This window comes from Gracilinanus agilis, chromosome 3 (assembly GCF_016433145.1).
Source record: "Gracilinanus agilis isolate LMUSP501 chromosome 3, AgileGrace, whole genome shotgun sequence".
In the NCBI taxonomy this organism is placed as follows: Eukaryota; Metazoa; Chordata; class Mammalia; order Didelphimorphia; family Didelphidae; genus Gracilinanus; species Gracilinanus agilis.
The window spans coordinates 172,879,393-172,897,604 of NC_058132.1; the positions used below are offsets into that span (position 1 = coordinate 172,879,393).

Sequence of the window (18,212 nt, forward strand, 5' to 3'; positions counted from 1 at the left end):
TATAAAGGGAACAGAGTATCTTACAAATGTTATTTTTTTATCCTCAGAACAACCTTTGGAGGTTGATGCTTTTATTATACTTATTTTACAAATGAATAAATGGAGTCAGACAGAACTTAAGTGATTTGCCCAAGGTCGTATAACTAGTAAGTGTATAAGACTGGTCTTCCTAATTCCAGGTTTGGTGCTCTATTCACTGTGCCCTCTGACTTCTTCAAGTGATATAGTACTTTTTCATATTTTCAAACCTAAGTGTACCACATCCTTAACAACAGAGATTATTCAAATTATAGACATTTTAAAATCCCAAGAGGCAGAATGGCACGTGTTAATTCAGGAATACTTGGAGGATTTTTTACTGAAAAATGCTTCTCAAACAGCAAAACATTTATACTTCAGTGAGAATTTAGACTTTGGACCAGACAATAACATTATTGATTTTTCATAATTTTTCACTGTAATTTCTTAAGATAGTTTAACTTACCTCTTTCTCTGGTATAAAGGCACTTGGTCCTCTTGTCAAAGGCTGAGATACTCTGATTCTTTTTTCCTGTTAAAAAAAAGTTACATACCATTACTGCTGACTTCCTAGGAAAAGTTGTATTTATCTTTTACAGTCATTGCAGAAAGTTTTAATATATACATTTATACAAGTGCAACCTGCAGGACTCTAACAAGATATCTCTCCTATGGGTATATGAGGAGAACATAAATTCCTTGACAGAAGAAACCAGAAAGCTAAGTTTATTCATTAATTCTGACTATCAATAGCACATAAGGTGTTTGCCAGTTGGCCAGAGGGTATCCTGGCACAAAATTCAAAATGAAATATTTTCCCTAATTAATGGTGATGGTCTCCAGGTACTACTATTTATGAATGATATTATGCTGATTGTATCCAGCCCTAAAACCTTTTACGTCTCTTCAATGAAAAAAAAACCATAATGGAAAGGAAAAGCATATCAACTAGATTGTCAGATGCTGGGAGAAATATTCAAGTCAGTCAGCACCCATTTCTAAGAGTACTACAGATGGACAATGAGAAAAGTTCACAGTCGAACAGGGCAAATGAAAGCCATTTCACATATGGGAAACCATGTTGCACTTTGGGATGATCTGAAGCAGTTTTTTTTACCACAAAGGTCCATCTGGTGAACACAAATTCTCTCCCAGTGCTACTATACTACCAAAATTGCAGAAAAAAAGCTCATTTGCAGGTTATAAACAGGACAGTGGAAAGATGTATGCTGAAGCTTGTCACCAGTTACGATTTCTGTGTCTCTTGAAATCTTAATGGCATTCTCTATCCCTGCCTCACACTCATTCCAGATTTTTCCCTTCACCTCTCCCATAGTTCTTTTTAAGCTATCAAGATGATTTTCCTTAAGTGCAAGCCTGCCTGGGCTTATGCTGCACAATATTCCCATTCTACCGCAACACACACTTGCATGGCTACTCTATTACTTCAAGCTTCAAATATGAAGTCTTGTTTGGCTATATAAAGTCCTTTTTGAAAGGGTTATTTCCTACCTGTCTAATTTTCTTATATTTTTACCCTCTTCTACACTCTCTACAATCCACATTCTGGGCACAGAATCTCAGGATTATGGACATTTGTTCTGACTAACCCATAGGTCTGAGATTCACTACTCCCTCCCCTTCACCTGAGCTTCCCTGGCTTCTTTCAGATTCAGTTCATATTATACCTACTGCTGGTAGTCTTTTCTGGATTCCCTCAACTGCTAGTCACCCATCTGTGATGATTCCCAGTTATTTGCATGTTTAACATAATATAACAGCCTCTAATTTTAGATCTGTAACTATCCCTCAATACCTTGACCTATTTTTTATTTAATCTTCTTTGTACACACTAATTTCCTCAACTGAATGTAATCTCTCTGAAAGCAAGAACTGTTCAGGTTTTATCTTTTTTCTTTTTATGAAAAGTGCCTATCACAGTGTCTAAAACATAGTAAAACTTAATAAATGCCTATTAAATTAAACAGAAAATAAGCTGTAAAAATACTAAAATGAATTTTTCCAAAATTTGGAAAATTGTTAAGGTTAATCAACTTACTAGCTAGTCCCAACAGAAGATGAAAGCTAGTAAATTCCTCAAATTATGAGCTTTAAATAAAAATGAGAATAAAGTCATTAATCTCTCAAAAGGTACTATGCCAATGAAAATGTCCCGCTATTTTGAAGGCTATTAAGTACTTGATTATTAAGTTCTTAAATTCAATTTTCACTCATTCTTCTTTGGGTTATTTTAGCTAAAAAAGAAAAACCTTAAAATATGCAAAAGGCTGTTGCTATTTCAAGTTCTCTAATCAGCAAATGAAAATATAAATATAAAAGTAGAATTTCACTTTTATTTAGAATTTTATACAAGGAGTGTTTTAAAAGTCTATCTATTCAATATGTAAAGAGTTCTGCCAAAATAGAAATACTTTACAACACATTTTATGACATAATTCGTAATTAATTCCTCCATTAGGAAGACTTACTTACAGCCTCCCAGACATCAATTCTTTGAACCACAAGTTTATAAATTTTGCCAAACAGAAAATACAGACTGTCAAAAAGAACCCTCAGAAACAGAAATATTATTTGAAGAATGACTTGTATGTCCCTCCACTGGAAAAAGAACTGATAAGTAGAAATTAAGCAAGGAGGAAAAAACTGCATAAATAGTTTGACTTAAATAATGGGAACAGAATAAAGCAATATTGAACTCTCTACTTCCTGACAAGAACACTGATCTATAGCATATGTTTCACTACAGAATCAGGGACTAGCAATTCCAAGTCAAATATCCTGTGACATTTGATTCAATTCATGCTCCCTCCTAATTAGAACTACATCAAAAGGTTGGAGGAGAGGTGAGCTGTTGTGTGCATTTTATTCCTGGTAGACAGTTTCACTAGCTGTCAGAAACTGGCAGAAACCCTGTATTTTATTATTCTGTATATGGAGAGATAGATTGACAGAGAGATAGATAGGTCCAGACCTATGATTCCACTTATTTAGTGAACTCCCTGTGAGGAAACCCCATTTATGACAATCCTTGGCAACAAAGAATCATGAAGAGGTACCTAGAGGACTGAGAGATTAAGAGATTTCCATCAGAAGCTGAACTTGAACCCTGGTATTCCTGACTCAGAAACCAGTTCTTGTCTCTATCCATGATCCCTAGCTGCTTCTCCTTGTAGAAAAGAGTTAATGATACTAAAAATTATTGAATTAAAATGACAAGATTGCCAACAAGGAATAGCAGCAAAAATTCTTTCAAGAAAAACAAATTAGACTTTTTTTTATAAAGGGCTAAAACATTTATACTGGATTCAAATTTAAAGGGTGGTTCTTTGCTGCTGCTTTGTGACCTAAAGGTTAAATTGGCCAAAAAAAAAGCCAGCTGAGAAGAGTCTACTAATGATATGTCCATCATATGAGGGCCTGCCAAGCCAACTTTGGGGAGGATCATTACCAGAATGGCTAGAGGGTGATAATTAGTTATTTTGGTTTGCTTTATTTTAATAATAGTCATTTTTAAAAGACAAAGAATTCTTCTACCAAGGAAATTACAAGTTGTTGCTAACTACTTTCTGGCAAGGTACTACTTTCCAAGTATCTTTTTTTTTGTTGGTTAGGTTGTAATGAATATAGCTATGGAAATGCAGAAATAGACAATTTTAAATTATGAAACTTTAAAATAGCCAACAAATAGATTGCTACATTAATTTTTCCTAATTACTATTTCTGTGAGCCATATTTTTAAGATTTTTCCTGTTCATACAGTATAAGTGACAGAAAAGACCAATACCTAAACTTAGACGAAGAAAACAATGTGAAAAGGAAAAAAGCCTCAAAGAATTCCTAGAAAAATTAAAGTGATAAAAGTGGTAGAGTAAAAATGAGTGATGTAAGAAAATTATGAAAAGATTTAACAACTTGGCAAAAAAGAAAGAGGTACAAAAATACTGAAGAAAATTTCACCTCATAAATCAGAACTGGTGTAATAGTAAAAGAAAGGCACAAAAATTCACTGGAGAAAAGAATTCCTTTAAAAGCAGAACTAGCCAAATGGTAAGAGAGGCACAACAAATCACTTGAAGAAAATAATTCTTTTAAAACTGGAACTGGGCAAGTGGAAGCAAATGACTCCATGAGATACCAAAAAACAATCAAAGTCAAAAGAATGAAAAACTAGAAGAAAATGTGAAATATCTCATTGGAAAAACAACTGACCTGGAAACAGACCAAGTAAAGATAATTTAATAATTATTGAACTACTTGAAAGCCACGAGTAAAATCAGAATCTAGACATTAAATTTCAAAGAATTATCAAAGAAAACTCCTCTGGTATCTTAAATTCAGAGGGTAAAACAGAATGAAAGAATCTATTAATCACCTCCTAAAAGAGATCCCTAACTAAACCCTCAGGAACATTATAGCCAAAGTCCTGATTTCCCAGGTCAAAGAGAAAATACTTCAACTAACCAGAAAGAAATAATCCATATACTGTGGAGTGATAGTCAGTATCACACAAGACTTATCAGCTTCTACATTAAAGGAGTGGAAGGCTTAGAATATGCTAAATTAGAGGACAAAAGGAGCTAGGATTACAATCAAGAATACTCTACACAGCAAAACTCATCAGGGGGAAAATATATATATTTAATGAAACAGAGAACTTTCAAGCACAGAGCTGAACAGAAAATTTAACATTCAGACATGAGACTCAAGAGAAGCATAAAAAGGTAAACATGAAAGAGGAATCATAAAGGACTCAATAAATAGTTTACATTCCTATGTGGGAAGATCATACATGTAACTTCTAAGCACTTTATCATTAGAGCAATTAAAAGGAGCTTACATAGACACACAGCATGAGGTTGAGTTGATTATGTTGGAATGATCTAAAAAAATGAAGGAGTAAGAAAGAGAATGAACTGGGAAAAAGGAGAAAGGAGAGGTAAAATAGAGAAATTTTTCTCACATAAAAGAGGTATTCAAAGAAGAGCTTTTTTAGTAGTGGGGAAAATGGGGCAATGCTTGAACCCTGCTCTCAATGGAATTCAGACATAGACACACACACATACACAGAGTTGTGAATGGAAATCTAACTTACTCAATATGGAAACAGAAGGGGAAGGGGAAAATAGAAAGGGAGGAAGTGGAGATGATAAAAGGGATGGTGGATTAAGGGAAGTGATGGTTAGAAGCAAAATAGACTTTTAAGGAGGGTCAGGATAAAAAAGAGAAGAAACAGAAGAAAATGGGATTGCAGAAAACACATTTAGTGATCATAACTGTGAATGGGAATGGGATGAGCTCATTCATAAAACAGAAGTGGGTAAAAAAATGGATACCAGATTAGATCTCAGATATCCAGGATCCAACAACATGAGGTTTTCCAGAGATACACTTAAAACAGAAAGACACGCACATTTAAAATAAAGGGCTCAAGTCAAATTTAATATGCTTCAGCTGAATTTAAAAAGGCAAGGGTGACAATTATCATCTCAGACAAAGCAAAAATAGACCTAATTAAAAAAGATAACCAAGAAAATTATATTTTGCAAAAGGTATCATAAAAATGTAATAATGACAACATTCTTTTTGTAATAAAGTGCTCTGATAGAGGTCTCATTTATCAAATATATATATATATGTATATATATATATACTGAGTAAAGAAATGAGTCAAATTTACAAATAGAAGAGCTATTCTCCAATTGATAAATAGTCAGAGGAAGAAATCGGAGCTATCAATAATTCTATGAAATTTGCAAAATCACTATTGATTAGACAAAGGTAAATTAAAACTCTGATGTACCACCTATCAGAAATGACAAATGTTGGAAGGAATGAGGGGGAAATGGGTATACTAATGAACTGTTAGTAGAATAGTGAACTATTCCAAACATTCTGAAAAATGACACTATGTACAAAGAGCTATAAAACTATGCATGACCTCTGACCCAGATACCATTATCAGCTTTGTAAAGATCAAAGAAAAAAAGGAACTATATGTACAAAAATATTTAGAGCAGACCTTTTTTTTCTATGTAAAAGAATTAGAGATTGAAGGGATTCCCCATCAATTGGGGAATGGCTACAAGTTGTGGTATATGATGGTGATGAAGTACTATTGTGCTATAAGAAAAGAACAAGGTAGGGGTGGCTTTAGGAAAAAAATAATAAGACTTTATATTAACTGATACAAATTGAATTGAGAAGAACCAGAAGATAACTGTGCAGACTAATAGCAATGTTGTAATGATGATCAATTGTGAAAGGTTTGGCTATTCTGATAAGTATAATCCAAGAGAATTCCAAAGGGCTCATGATGAAAATATACTATCTACCTCCACAGAGAGAACTGATAAACTCTTGAGTGCAAACAAGTAAAATTTTCTCATTTTACTTTTCTTTTTTTTTAATGTGGCTAAATTATAAAATTGTGCATATCCTTTGATCCAGTAATACCATTACTAGGTCAGTATCTCAAAGAGATTTTTTTTAAAAAGGGAAAAGTACCTGTTCATACAGAAATATTTATAGCACATCTTTTTTGTGGTGACAAAGAAACTGGAAACTGAGGGGATGTGGATCAATTGGGGAATAGCTAAATAAGTTGTGGTATAGGACTTCAACAGAACACTACTGTGCTATAAAAAATGATGAGAAGGATAATATAAGAAAAACATGGAAAGGTACATAAACCAAGGCAAAGTGAAGTGAGGAGAACATTATACACAGTAACAGCAATATCATATGATGAATATTTATGATTGACTTAACTATTCATAGCAATACAGTGATCCAAGAAAGTCCTCAAGGACTATTTGTCTCCAGAGAAAGAACTGATGGAATCTGAATGCGGATTGAGAACACTGTATCTTGCTTTACTTCTTTATTTTTCTTTAGTTTATTCAAGTACTCTTTCACAATATAACTAATATGGAAATATGTTTTACACTATTAACACATGTAAACTCCGTATCAGATAGCTAGCTAGATGTTTCAGGGACAGGGAGGAAAGAAAGGGAGGGAGAGGGAGAATTTGTCTCAAATTTTTAAAAAAGGCTAAAAAATGCTTTTTCATGTAGTTGAGGAAAAATAAAATATTAAAATATTAAGCATTTTTAAAAGAAAAATTATGGCTAAATTAGAAATGTTTTGCATGATTTTGCATGTATAATCGACATCATATTGATTAGTTTTTCAGTGGGTGGGGAGGGATAGGAGGAGAGAATTTGGAAATCAGAATTTTAGAAGAATGTTAACATAATGAAAAATGTAAATACCATGTATCAGTATCAATCCCCTATATCTGGTGATCAATTTCAGCCATATTTGAGGCAAAGATTTCTTTCCCAAATCAATGGGTTTTCTTAATCTAATCGTATAGGTATTTGTATGAATGCCTTTTAATTTTATGATCAAAACTGTCTATATTGTCTTTTGCTATTTTCTCTTTTATTGGTTGTGAATTTATTCTAACTATAGCCCTGAAAGATACCTCATTTTTCCTCTCATCTTTTAAATTCTGTGATCTTTTACAATTAGGGAAGAGGTTATCCATTTAACAAGAAGTACTATAGTGTAGTGAAACCAAAAAGAACTGGGTTCAAGTCCAGCTTCTAAAACAGCATTGACAAATGTTTTTTCCAAATTCAAGTGCCCAGAGGGCAAATTCAAACTGCCTATCAGCCCCCAGCATTACCCCATAGAGTGGAGGGAAGAAGTGCTTGCTTTGGGTGACTGGACAGAGGGGTAAAACATGCAAAAAATATCCTTGGGCACTGGGAAGAGGGGGAATGGAGCAGTTTCCAGAGTGCCAGCTCTGCACATGTGCCAATACTTCATCAATGCTGTTCTAGAACATACTGGCTTTTAAAGTCCTTTATAACCTGCCCTTCCTACTTTTGTGCTCTTCTTATGTCCTTAAACAGTCTCTCCATGTACTATTAAATTTAATGCTATTGCTTAAAAAGACACACTATCTCTCAACTCTGGCCATTTTCTCTGTCAATGTATGTTCCATTCCTGAAATTCTCTCCATCTTCACTGCCTCCTGGCTTCCTTCAAGTCTCAGCAAAAGCCTCACCTTCAGCAAAAGTCTTTCCCAATATTTCCTTTTTTTTTTGAACCCCCTACCAAGACAGAAGAGCAGTAAGGGTTAGGCAGTTGGGGTTAAATGGCATACCCAGAGTCACATAGCTAGGAAATGTCTGAGGCCACATTTGAATCCTGGATCTCCCATCTCCAGGCACGATACTCAATCTACTATGCTACCTAGTTCCATACACCCCTCCATACCACTTAATGGAGTGTCTTCCCTCTGTTGATTAACTCCAGTTTATCCTATATGTCTCTTGTTTGTACATAAATGTTTGCATGATATCTCTCACATTAGAATGTGAACTCCTTGAGAGCAGGGACTATCTTCTGCCATTCCTTGTACCTCTAGCACTTAGTACAGTGTCTAGCATATTAGGGACACAATAAATACTAGTTTACTGACTGATTTTTGTTTATACTAAAGCAAAACTTATTGCAATATTTGCAAAGTTACACTGCCTTTAAAGTTGTGCAATAAGAAGTTATTATTGAGAACTTGAATTTTTACTTTGTTTTAAATAAATGTACTCATATACCCTCTTTTCTATTCCTTTCATTATGTGCCTTTATTGACTGTTTTAGCTCCTTGTAAAGAAATTAGTTTTATACAAAAATAAATTGCTTGGTAAGAGATTTTTGTTTTTCTCTATAACTAAAAAACCACTATTCTCCCACAGGGCAGTAGTTACCTCTGTATTCATAAAATAAATTCATTTATCTACATGTAGATAATTGAGTGAATTTAATACCATTTTGTTTCTCCTTTTTTCCCTAACACACTTTCATTTGTGTCCTACCACTATTTAACAAATGTATCCCTGGGAAAAAGAAATAACTTTTAATCTATGTTAATAAAACAAATCAGGAGAAAAATATTGTATGCTATAAATCATAACCAAGCCAATACGAATGATTTTTAAAATTATTATGGATTATCCATTCCACTGACTTCCTGAGCTAATTGACACGATGATCTCATTGGTTTTGGTACTCCCTCTGCTGAGAAAGCTCATATATCTATGTGCCTTCTCCAATGAGACTCTCATCTATGTCTTTTCATTAATCTTCCCAAGGAGAACTGCCCTACTCATGTGGCACCTTACTTTAATTCTTTAATTATTTTGTGGGAACCATTATAATATTCTGGCATTCTACCTCATCTCTCACACCTGCTAGGTGACCAAATCTACTTCCTTTTCCTGTTGCTAATGTCCTTGATGATGTGCCAATGCTCAAATACAAGATAATGTTGGCAACAAGCTACAGGTACTTCTAACCACCATGCAGCTTTCCAATGTGCCATGATTTGAAGACATTTTAATATCAGTTAAAAAGATGAACTTTGGCACCAGCAAGCAGCTTGGAGAACAGAAAAGGCTGTACAACTTCTCAAGTACAAATTAGTCCCATCTACTCTTACTGAATCTGGGGTACTTCATACAAGATTTACATTTCTCTTTTGGAAATTCCCGCAAATTCTATCTAATTCTATCTTTGCAGGCCACTATTAAATCAAGCCTCAGCTCCAATATTTTTTAAATCCATTTCTATTCCCTCTCAGCCATTTATAGGAAGCAATCACACATTGGATCTCACCATTACTCCAAGGTATTCCATTTCCATGCTCCTCAACAAGTCTGAATTTCCCTCTGATCATCACTTCCTGCCCTTGTCTCTCTTTGCTAAACTCTACCTGAACCTAATGTTTATCCTGATTCACGACTTCTAATTCTTCCTTGACAATCTTGTCTCTTTAGTTAACCACCTTAATTATGTCTTCTATCTCTAAACTTCTTACCACTTAGAATTGATATTAAGTACCAGTAACAAGGCAGAACAAGAGTAAGAGCTAGGCAATGGGGGTTAAGTGATTTGCCCAGGGTCACATAGCTAGGAAGGGTCCAAGGTCACATTTGAACCCAGGACCTCCATCTCAAGGCCTGGTTCTCAAAACACCGAGCCACCTATTTTCCCCCATCTCACACTCTTGAGATAATCTCACTGACCCTCACAAATTTGATCTTTTCTATATAAATAATACCCAAATCTTTGTATGAATTCTTAATATTCTGAACTTCTTAGGATCATAGATTTAGAGGTGAAATGGACTTTAGAAACCATCTATTTGAGCGCCCTCAATGAACAAAAAAGAAAACCGAGGTAAAGTGATAGTCATAAAGTTACTGAATAACATAGCTTAGATTCAAGTGCCAGCCCTTTGATTCCAAATCCAGCAAAACCTTTCCATTATATCTCATTACCCTTCATTGCCATCTCTCTACTGTATTCGTTCACCTGGATATCCTGTTGGCTTCTCAAAGTCCAAAATGGAATTCATTAACTTTTCTCCTAAGCCCATCACTCATCCAAATTTATTTGTTGCTAGGGGATGCCACAATCTTCCCAGTTGTGCTTGTAAACTTGGGAGTCATCTTCTTCTTTTCCTTCTCATCCAATTGCCTTCCAAGTTCTATCAATTCTAACTTTTAGTCCAGAGACAGTAAGAACAAGTAGTCAGAAACCTTCATGATGGAAACCTTAGAAGCCTTAGGGAATGGCAAGAAATGGTGCTAACATGGTACTGAGAAGACCAACACTTGCTCAGAATTGACAACCCAGACCTGAGGGTTCTAAGACTGAGTCCATGTACTGAGGCTCCTGAGAAACCAGAAAATATTCTAAAATTAGATATCCAGTACTCTCAACCTCAAAGATCCAAGGGGGCCTAACTCTAGGAGGAAGAGATGCACACAAGAGCACAACAGAAGGAAAAGCCTATCCCTGACACAAAAGGAAAAAATAATGAGTTAATCAAAGAAAACACCATTCAGTATTAAAAATTATTATAAATCTAACTTCATGACAACTGTAAGCATAAAAATTAAGGGAAGAAATTCATTTCCCACAAGCACCACATGAATTCGTAGAAGAAATGAAGTAAGAGATAGCAAATAAAATTAAAGTCCTTGAGGAAAGAATTGGAAGGAGATTAAGTACTTTAGAAGAGAGAGAGGAATACCTTACCCCAAAAAATGCATTCCTTGAAAATTCAATAGTTCAAATACTAGTCAATGACTTTGTGAGACAGTAAAAAATATTAGAATGAAATCCAAAGACTTAATAAATAGGAGAAAATAAAAGATATTTGATATTTTAAAGGCCTAAAAAAACAGATCAGGGAGAGGTAATTTAAGAATCACTGAACTCTCTGAAAGTTATTATAAAAAAACACAAAAATCTGGAATCCATTGTTCACTTCCTAAAAGGTACCTCAAAAAGTAAAGTCCAAGGAATGTCACCCATAATCAAGAGCTCTCATATCAAGGAAAAAATTTTGTACGCACCCATAGAAAAAAATCAGTCCATGTACTAAGAAACTACAGTCCAGACATTAAATATGACCTGACAGCTTCTCCTACAAATGAGAGAACTTGGAATACAATATTCCAAAAGGTAAATGATATCTGATGTTCAGAGTCAAGACATGGCTGTCTAACATCTCTGTGCCTCAGGCAAACTCTCTAGCATTAGAAAATGTGCATCAGTATAGTATAGATTTACAACAAAGAATAACAGTCTACAAAGTTGGGTACAATGCTACAGGGAAAAAAACTGGCTTTTAGTGGAATATAGGACTTCGTGATGAAATACAAAAACCAAGAAACACTTCAGAGATACCCAGAAAGGTAGATTTATTTAAGAAATTAGAGGGAGTTATAAGATGCTGCTGTACTAACATTCCATAAATGTGCTTTAATACCTAAAAAGGGTATTGAGAGCATTACATAAGAAAAACCAAGGTCAGAGAGGTGGATTGATTATGAACTAACCTACAAAATGGAAGTGGAGAGCAGAAGAGATTGGGAACCAGAATTCAACGATGTGTTGCATACAAGATAGACACTGGGGCAGAAAGACACATAGAGGGTTAGTCTATTATGTTTTAGTTGAAGTGAAGGGGGCAGGGGTGGCAATCATGATCTCAGATAAAGTAAAAGCAAAATTAGATTTAACTTAAAGAGATAATCAGGGAAATTATATTTTGAAAAGTATAAAAAACAAAAAAGACAATGAAGCAAAATCAAAGTATTTCACATCAAGTTTCTATGATAAAGGTCTCACTTCTCAAATATATAGAGTATTGAGTCAAATCTATAAAAATAAGTGCCATTCCTCAATTGACAAATGGTCAAAAAATATAAGCACAGTTTTCAGAAGAAGAAATCAAAGCTAAGTACATTCATATGAAAACATTATTTAAATAACTATTGATTAGAGAAAGGCAAATTAAAAAAAAACTCTTAAGTACCAAATGTGGAGGGAATGAGGAGGCAATAGGTACACTCATGAATTGTTAGTGGAATAGTGAACTGCTCCAACCATTCCAGAGAACAATCAGAAACTATAACCAAAGAGCTATAAAACTGCATACTTTTAAACTCAACACTATGTATGTATGTATGTATGTATGTATGTATGTATACTATCTATGTATGTATGTATACATACACTACTATGTATGTATACAAAGGGATCAAAGAATATGTATATATACATATACACTATGTATGTATGTATACTATGTATGTATTTCTGTATACATACATTACTATGTATGTATACAAAGGGATCAAAGAAAAAGGAAAAGTCCTATATAAACAAAAATTTTTAGCATAGCTCTTGTGGCTTCAAAGAATTAGAAATTGGGGTGAAGCTCATCAGTTTGGGAATGACTGAACAAGCTGTGGCATATATTTGTGATACTGTACTATTATGCTATAAGAAATGACAAGGGGGATGGTTTCAGAGAAAAACATGGCAAGATTTATATGAACTGATGCAAAGTAAAGTGAGAAGAAACAGATCATTGTGCACAATAACTGCAATGTTGTAATGATGATCAATTGTGAAAGACTTGGCTACTCTAATGAATACAATGATCCAATCCAATTCCAAAAGATTCATAATGAAAAGCTCCTATACATCCACAGAGAAAACTGGAGTGGAAAATGAATTATTTCTTTAATTTTTTGCTTTTATTTTTGCAATATAGCAAAATTAGAAATTTTTTCATGGTTTCATGTATATAATTAATATATGTTTGCCTTCTTAGTGGATGGGGAGGGATTAAAGGCAGAGAATCTAGAACTCAAAATTTAAAAAGAAAAGAATATTTAAAATAAGATTTTTAAAATGAGTGTGCAGAGGGGATAACAAATAAGAGGTCAGCTGGGAAAATGTTTTAACACGAATATAAACAAGCAAAGGAAGAGATAATAATAGTGTCAATCATACTTTGGAAAAACTGTAGATAATATCTTAGATCAAGATGGAGCCATAAGACTTTTAAAGGTTAATATTTAAAGATTGACAGAAACTAACAAAAAATGGAAAAAATTAGGGAATGGTATTCCCAGTACCCATAAAATTTTATGTAAATCATTTATACAGGAAATAAAATTAGCAATATTCTATTAATGAGCAGAAAAAAATGCCCTTGAGGACAAATGCAGAAAATAAAAGAAATCAGAAAGCCAAATACCACATTTTAAAAAGCATATTAAGTCTAAATACATAAAAATTCAACTCTATGTTCTATACATAAAAAGTTCAACTTTTGACACCAATATTCTCCTGGAGATGTTGTATTACTATGAATCACAAAATCATGGTCTTAGAAGAATCACAACTACAGGTAACCTAAAGAGCCATGGTGGTTTAGGATCACTGATGAAGATCACAGGCTATTTGGGGATCTCAGAGTCCTATAAATCCTCAGTTTGGCTCTTGGAGGTCTCCAGCAAACTCCTTTGCTTCTCTTTCCTTCTCCTTCTGCTCCAAAAAGTCCCTACCTCAGGGTTATTTTTCTCTTTTTTAGAAAAAATTTTCCATGGTTACATGATTCATGTTCTTACTTTCCCCTTCACCCTCTCAAATCCCTTGGATCATTGAATTTTCATAGAATTCTGACTCTACATAGGAGTGGATCTCAAACTCCCTAAGATATCTTACCCGGCCTTTACAAAGACCCTGTTCATGACAATTTGATAGTTCTTGATAGGAATAGTTTCAAATAGTATTTGGGGAAGGGGAGGAGAACTTGTGAGTTGTATCCAGTTCACTGGATCCTCATAGGAAAGGACCTCATCGGAAACTGATCTAATAAGGCTTCTTGATCCCACCATCCTATTCTTTGTAATAAACAATTAAAAGTAAAAAAAAAAAAATAAAGAGCAATGGTGGCTATGAGTAAGCTGGAGCATATTCTATAAAAGAAATCAAACAATGGCATGAAGAATAAAACACAAACTCAATGACATGCAACACAAAGAAAATTAAGACCAGATTTACTATGAAGAAATATCACAGAGATATAAAATACCAAACATGAACAGAAAAGAATCTGAGTGACAGTGAAAAAGTAAATAGCCACATAAAGAACCACAAAGACTTACAAACACACTGAGGAGTTTTGTGGAGAATATACAAAAACCCATACAAGAATTACATAGGATTAGAGCAGGGGTCAGCAATCTTTTTGGCCATGAGGGCCATTAACGCCACATTTTTTAAAATGTAATTTCATGAGAGCCATACAGTGTTCACAGTGCGAGCTCCTGTAACAGCGCCTGAAAAAAAATTGACTTTATGGCTCCTGCAAAAAAAGCCATATCTGGCCCTCAAAAGATATGGCTCAAGAGCCATACTTTGCCGACCCCTGGATTAGAGAATATGAAAAGACAGTGATATGCAGTAATGATAACAGTACCCCCATTGATGAAAACATAAAATCACTGACATGGGAAGGGTAAAATTAAATGTATGTAAAGTTTGAAACTTATATGTAATCTCACCATAATTTTATAGATTACAATATTATTTTATCTTAACAGTAACAAAAAATTTGAATATAGGAAAATATTTGCTATTAATACAGAGATTATCATTTGGTCATCTGTGTGTAAGTACAGTCTGACCCAATAACTCAACAAAATTTGCTTTAAAATGGATAAGAATGAGAAAAATATGCGGTGTAACATTAAAAAAATTAACCTGAAACTAGGTTATTTATAATTAGGTCACTTAAAAAAAAAGGAAGTGGACAAGGAAAAAAGACATTGATACCAACTTAATCCAAAAGTTAAATTGTCTCATTAAGAAAAACAATAGTCCACAAAGGACCTTGTTTAGCCAACATCTAACTTGCAAAATTAAAAAAGCTACCAAAAGCAACACCCAGGTAGACTATACATCTTACAAAAAAGGGAGATGAACAATTACTAGCATTTTTTGTCTCAAAAAAATAGAGAGGAGAGGATAAAATCAGTTTGTTTGGTTGACTCTCTTGCCAAGCCTGATTTAAAGTCATTTCAATGACATTCAGGGATGAAAATGGAAGGAGGAACACAAAAATGAAAATTTGAAAAAAAGACTTGCAAACACCATTTTACCAAGTTGTTCTCTCCATCAAGGATACATAGAACATTTTTTAAATAATTTACTGTGTCTGCCACAGTCCTTGAGGTCCTCCAAAGAAGTAGAAATGGCACTAAAAAGAGAGGAAAGCACCTTAATTAAACCAAATATGAGTGATCTCTCCCCTCACCTCTTTAATTGTGGATTTCAGGTAAGGTAAGGAGATCTTCACTAGAGGCAGTACGATTTTGAGTACCAGAAAGACTGATAAACCAAATATTTGAAAAGGAAGATACTAAAGGTGTGGAGAAAAAACCTCAGGGCCTTATTAAAAGGTTTTTGAAAAAACATCAATAACTACTGGCTTGTACACAAGCCTACTCTCCAAACACAGATAGATCAAGGTCATCCTTAACGCAGGCCTTAGTAGGAAGCATGCAGGCTTTGGCAAGTGATACTCAATAACAGACCACATTCATTACCAAGTCACAATTAATTGAAATATGTAGAGAATATAAAATATCTCATTGTGTTTACTGTTTGTTGATAACAAAAAAAGCTCTTAATGTTAGAATAAAATGCCATCTTATAGGCCTTTTTCTAGCAAGATATTTCCCATCCAACACAAAAGCCACTGCCCAATAAAGAAGTGTTCAAAGGATATGAACACTTTTCAAAAGAATAATTGTGACCTAAAACCAATCATAAGAAAGTTTTCAAAATCACAAATAAGAGACATGCAAGACAAAACAACTCTTGAGATTTCACCTCACACCTAGAAAATTGGAAAAGATGACAAAGGATGGATATAGTAAATATTGGAAGGGTTATGGAAAAATAAGTACATGAATAAATTATTGGTGGAAACAAATGATCCAACATTTCTGGAAAGCAATTTATAACTAAGCTTAAAAAATAACTAAAACCCCCATACCTTCTGACCTACCTACTAATCCCACTGTTAAGAGTATACCCTAATGAGGTCAATAAAAATAATAATGTTCTCATATACATCAAAATAGTTATAATAACCTATTTTGTTCATACTAAAGAATTGGAAACAAATTAGATGATCATTAAATGAGAAATGGCTACATAAATTGTGGGGAAATGACCACAATGTAAATGGAAAGCAAAAGAAAAACAAAATAATCAAGCTGAATGTGGCAATGTTATGATGCATGACCTCAAAAAAGGAATATGGGAGAAGACATGTCCCTACGTTGTCTCTTTGCAGAAGTGAGGTATTTTAGGTATAGAACACTGCATATTATGATAACCTTTATTAACATATTGGTTAGTTTTGCTGTCTTTTTCCTCTTTTTTTAAAAAATTAAACTAGAAGGCTCATAGGGAAAAAGTAAAGCTATATTGGAAAAGGAGTACTGTAAAATAACTAAAAATTTACTTCTTAATAGGAAAAAAGTAAATTGCCTTTGGAGTTGGTAAAAAAAAAATCCATCTTGCTTTATTAGTCCAGAAAAACACTTTAAATTTCCAAGCATTCTAAAAGTTACCAACACCTTTTTTAAAGTATTTTTCCAAGAGTTACATGATGCATGTTCTTTCCCTCCTCTCTCCCAGAGCCAACAAGCAATTCCACTGGGTTGTACATATATTATCACTCAATACCTACTTCCACATTATTCATTTTTGTAACAGAGTAATCTTTTAAAAACCAAAATCCTACTTCTTATACCCATATAAACCAGTGATAAATCAGATGTTTTCTTTCTGCCTTTCTAGTCCCAGTTTTTTCTCATAAATCGCTCATGATTATCCTGGATCATTGCATTGCTACTAGTAGTAAAACCCACTACATATCATTGTCCCACAATGTATCAGTTTCTGTATACAACGTTCTTGTTCTGTTCTTTTTACTCTGCATCAGATTGTGGATTTCTTTCTAGCTCCTATGGAAATCAAGCAATTTACTGTTCCTTATTGCACTTATTCCATCACTATCATATACCACAATTTGTTCAGCCACTCCCCAGTTGAGGGACACCCCCTCATTTTGCAAATTTTTTGCCACCACAAAGAGTGTGGCTATGAATATTTTTGTATAAACATTTTTCCTTATTATCTCTTTGGAGTACAAACCCAGCAGTGGTATGGCTGAATCAAAGCTTGGGCATTCTTTTAAAGCCCTTTGGGCATAATTCCAAATTACCTTCCAGAATGGCTGGATCAATTCACAATTCTACCAGCAGTGTATTAGTGTCCCAATTTTGCTACACCCCCTCCAACATTTATTTTCCTTTACTGTCATATTGGCCAATCTGCTAGCTGTGAAGTGGTCCCTCAGAGTTGTTTGGATTTGCATTTCTCTAATAAGAAGGGAGTTAGAACACTTTTTCATATGATTATTGATAGTTTTGATTTCTTTATCTGAAAATTACCTATTCATATCCTTTGACCATTTGTCAATTGGGGAATGGCTTAATTTCTTTTACATTTTATTTAGGTCCTTATATATTTGGGAAATTAGACCTTTGTCAAAGAATTTTGTTAAAAATTTTTTTCCCCAATTTGTTGCTTCTCTACTAATTTTGGTTGCACTGGTTTTGTTTGTACAAAAGCCTTTTGATTTAATATAATGAAAATTATTCATTTTACATTTTGTAATGTTCTCTATCTCTTGCTTGGTCTTAAATTCCTTCTTA

General features: G+C 33.9%; 1 protein-coding gene across 2 annotated transcripts in view; it reads right to left on the bottom strand.

Moving 5' to 3' along the window:
• Positions 1-18,212, bottom strand: part of SESN3 (sestrin 3) — an 84,493-nt gene that overhangs the window by 30,002 nt on the left and 36,279 nt on the right. For both annotated transcript variants that reach the window (XM_044668381.1, XM_044668379.1), the window contains exon 2: positions 485-550. In XM_044668381.1, the coding sequence (XP_044524316.1) occupies positions 485-550 (66 nt within the window). The remainder of the gene's footprint in view (positions 1-484; positions 551-18,212) is intronic.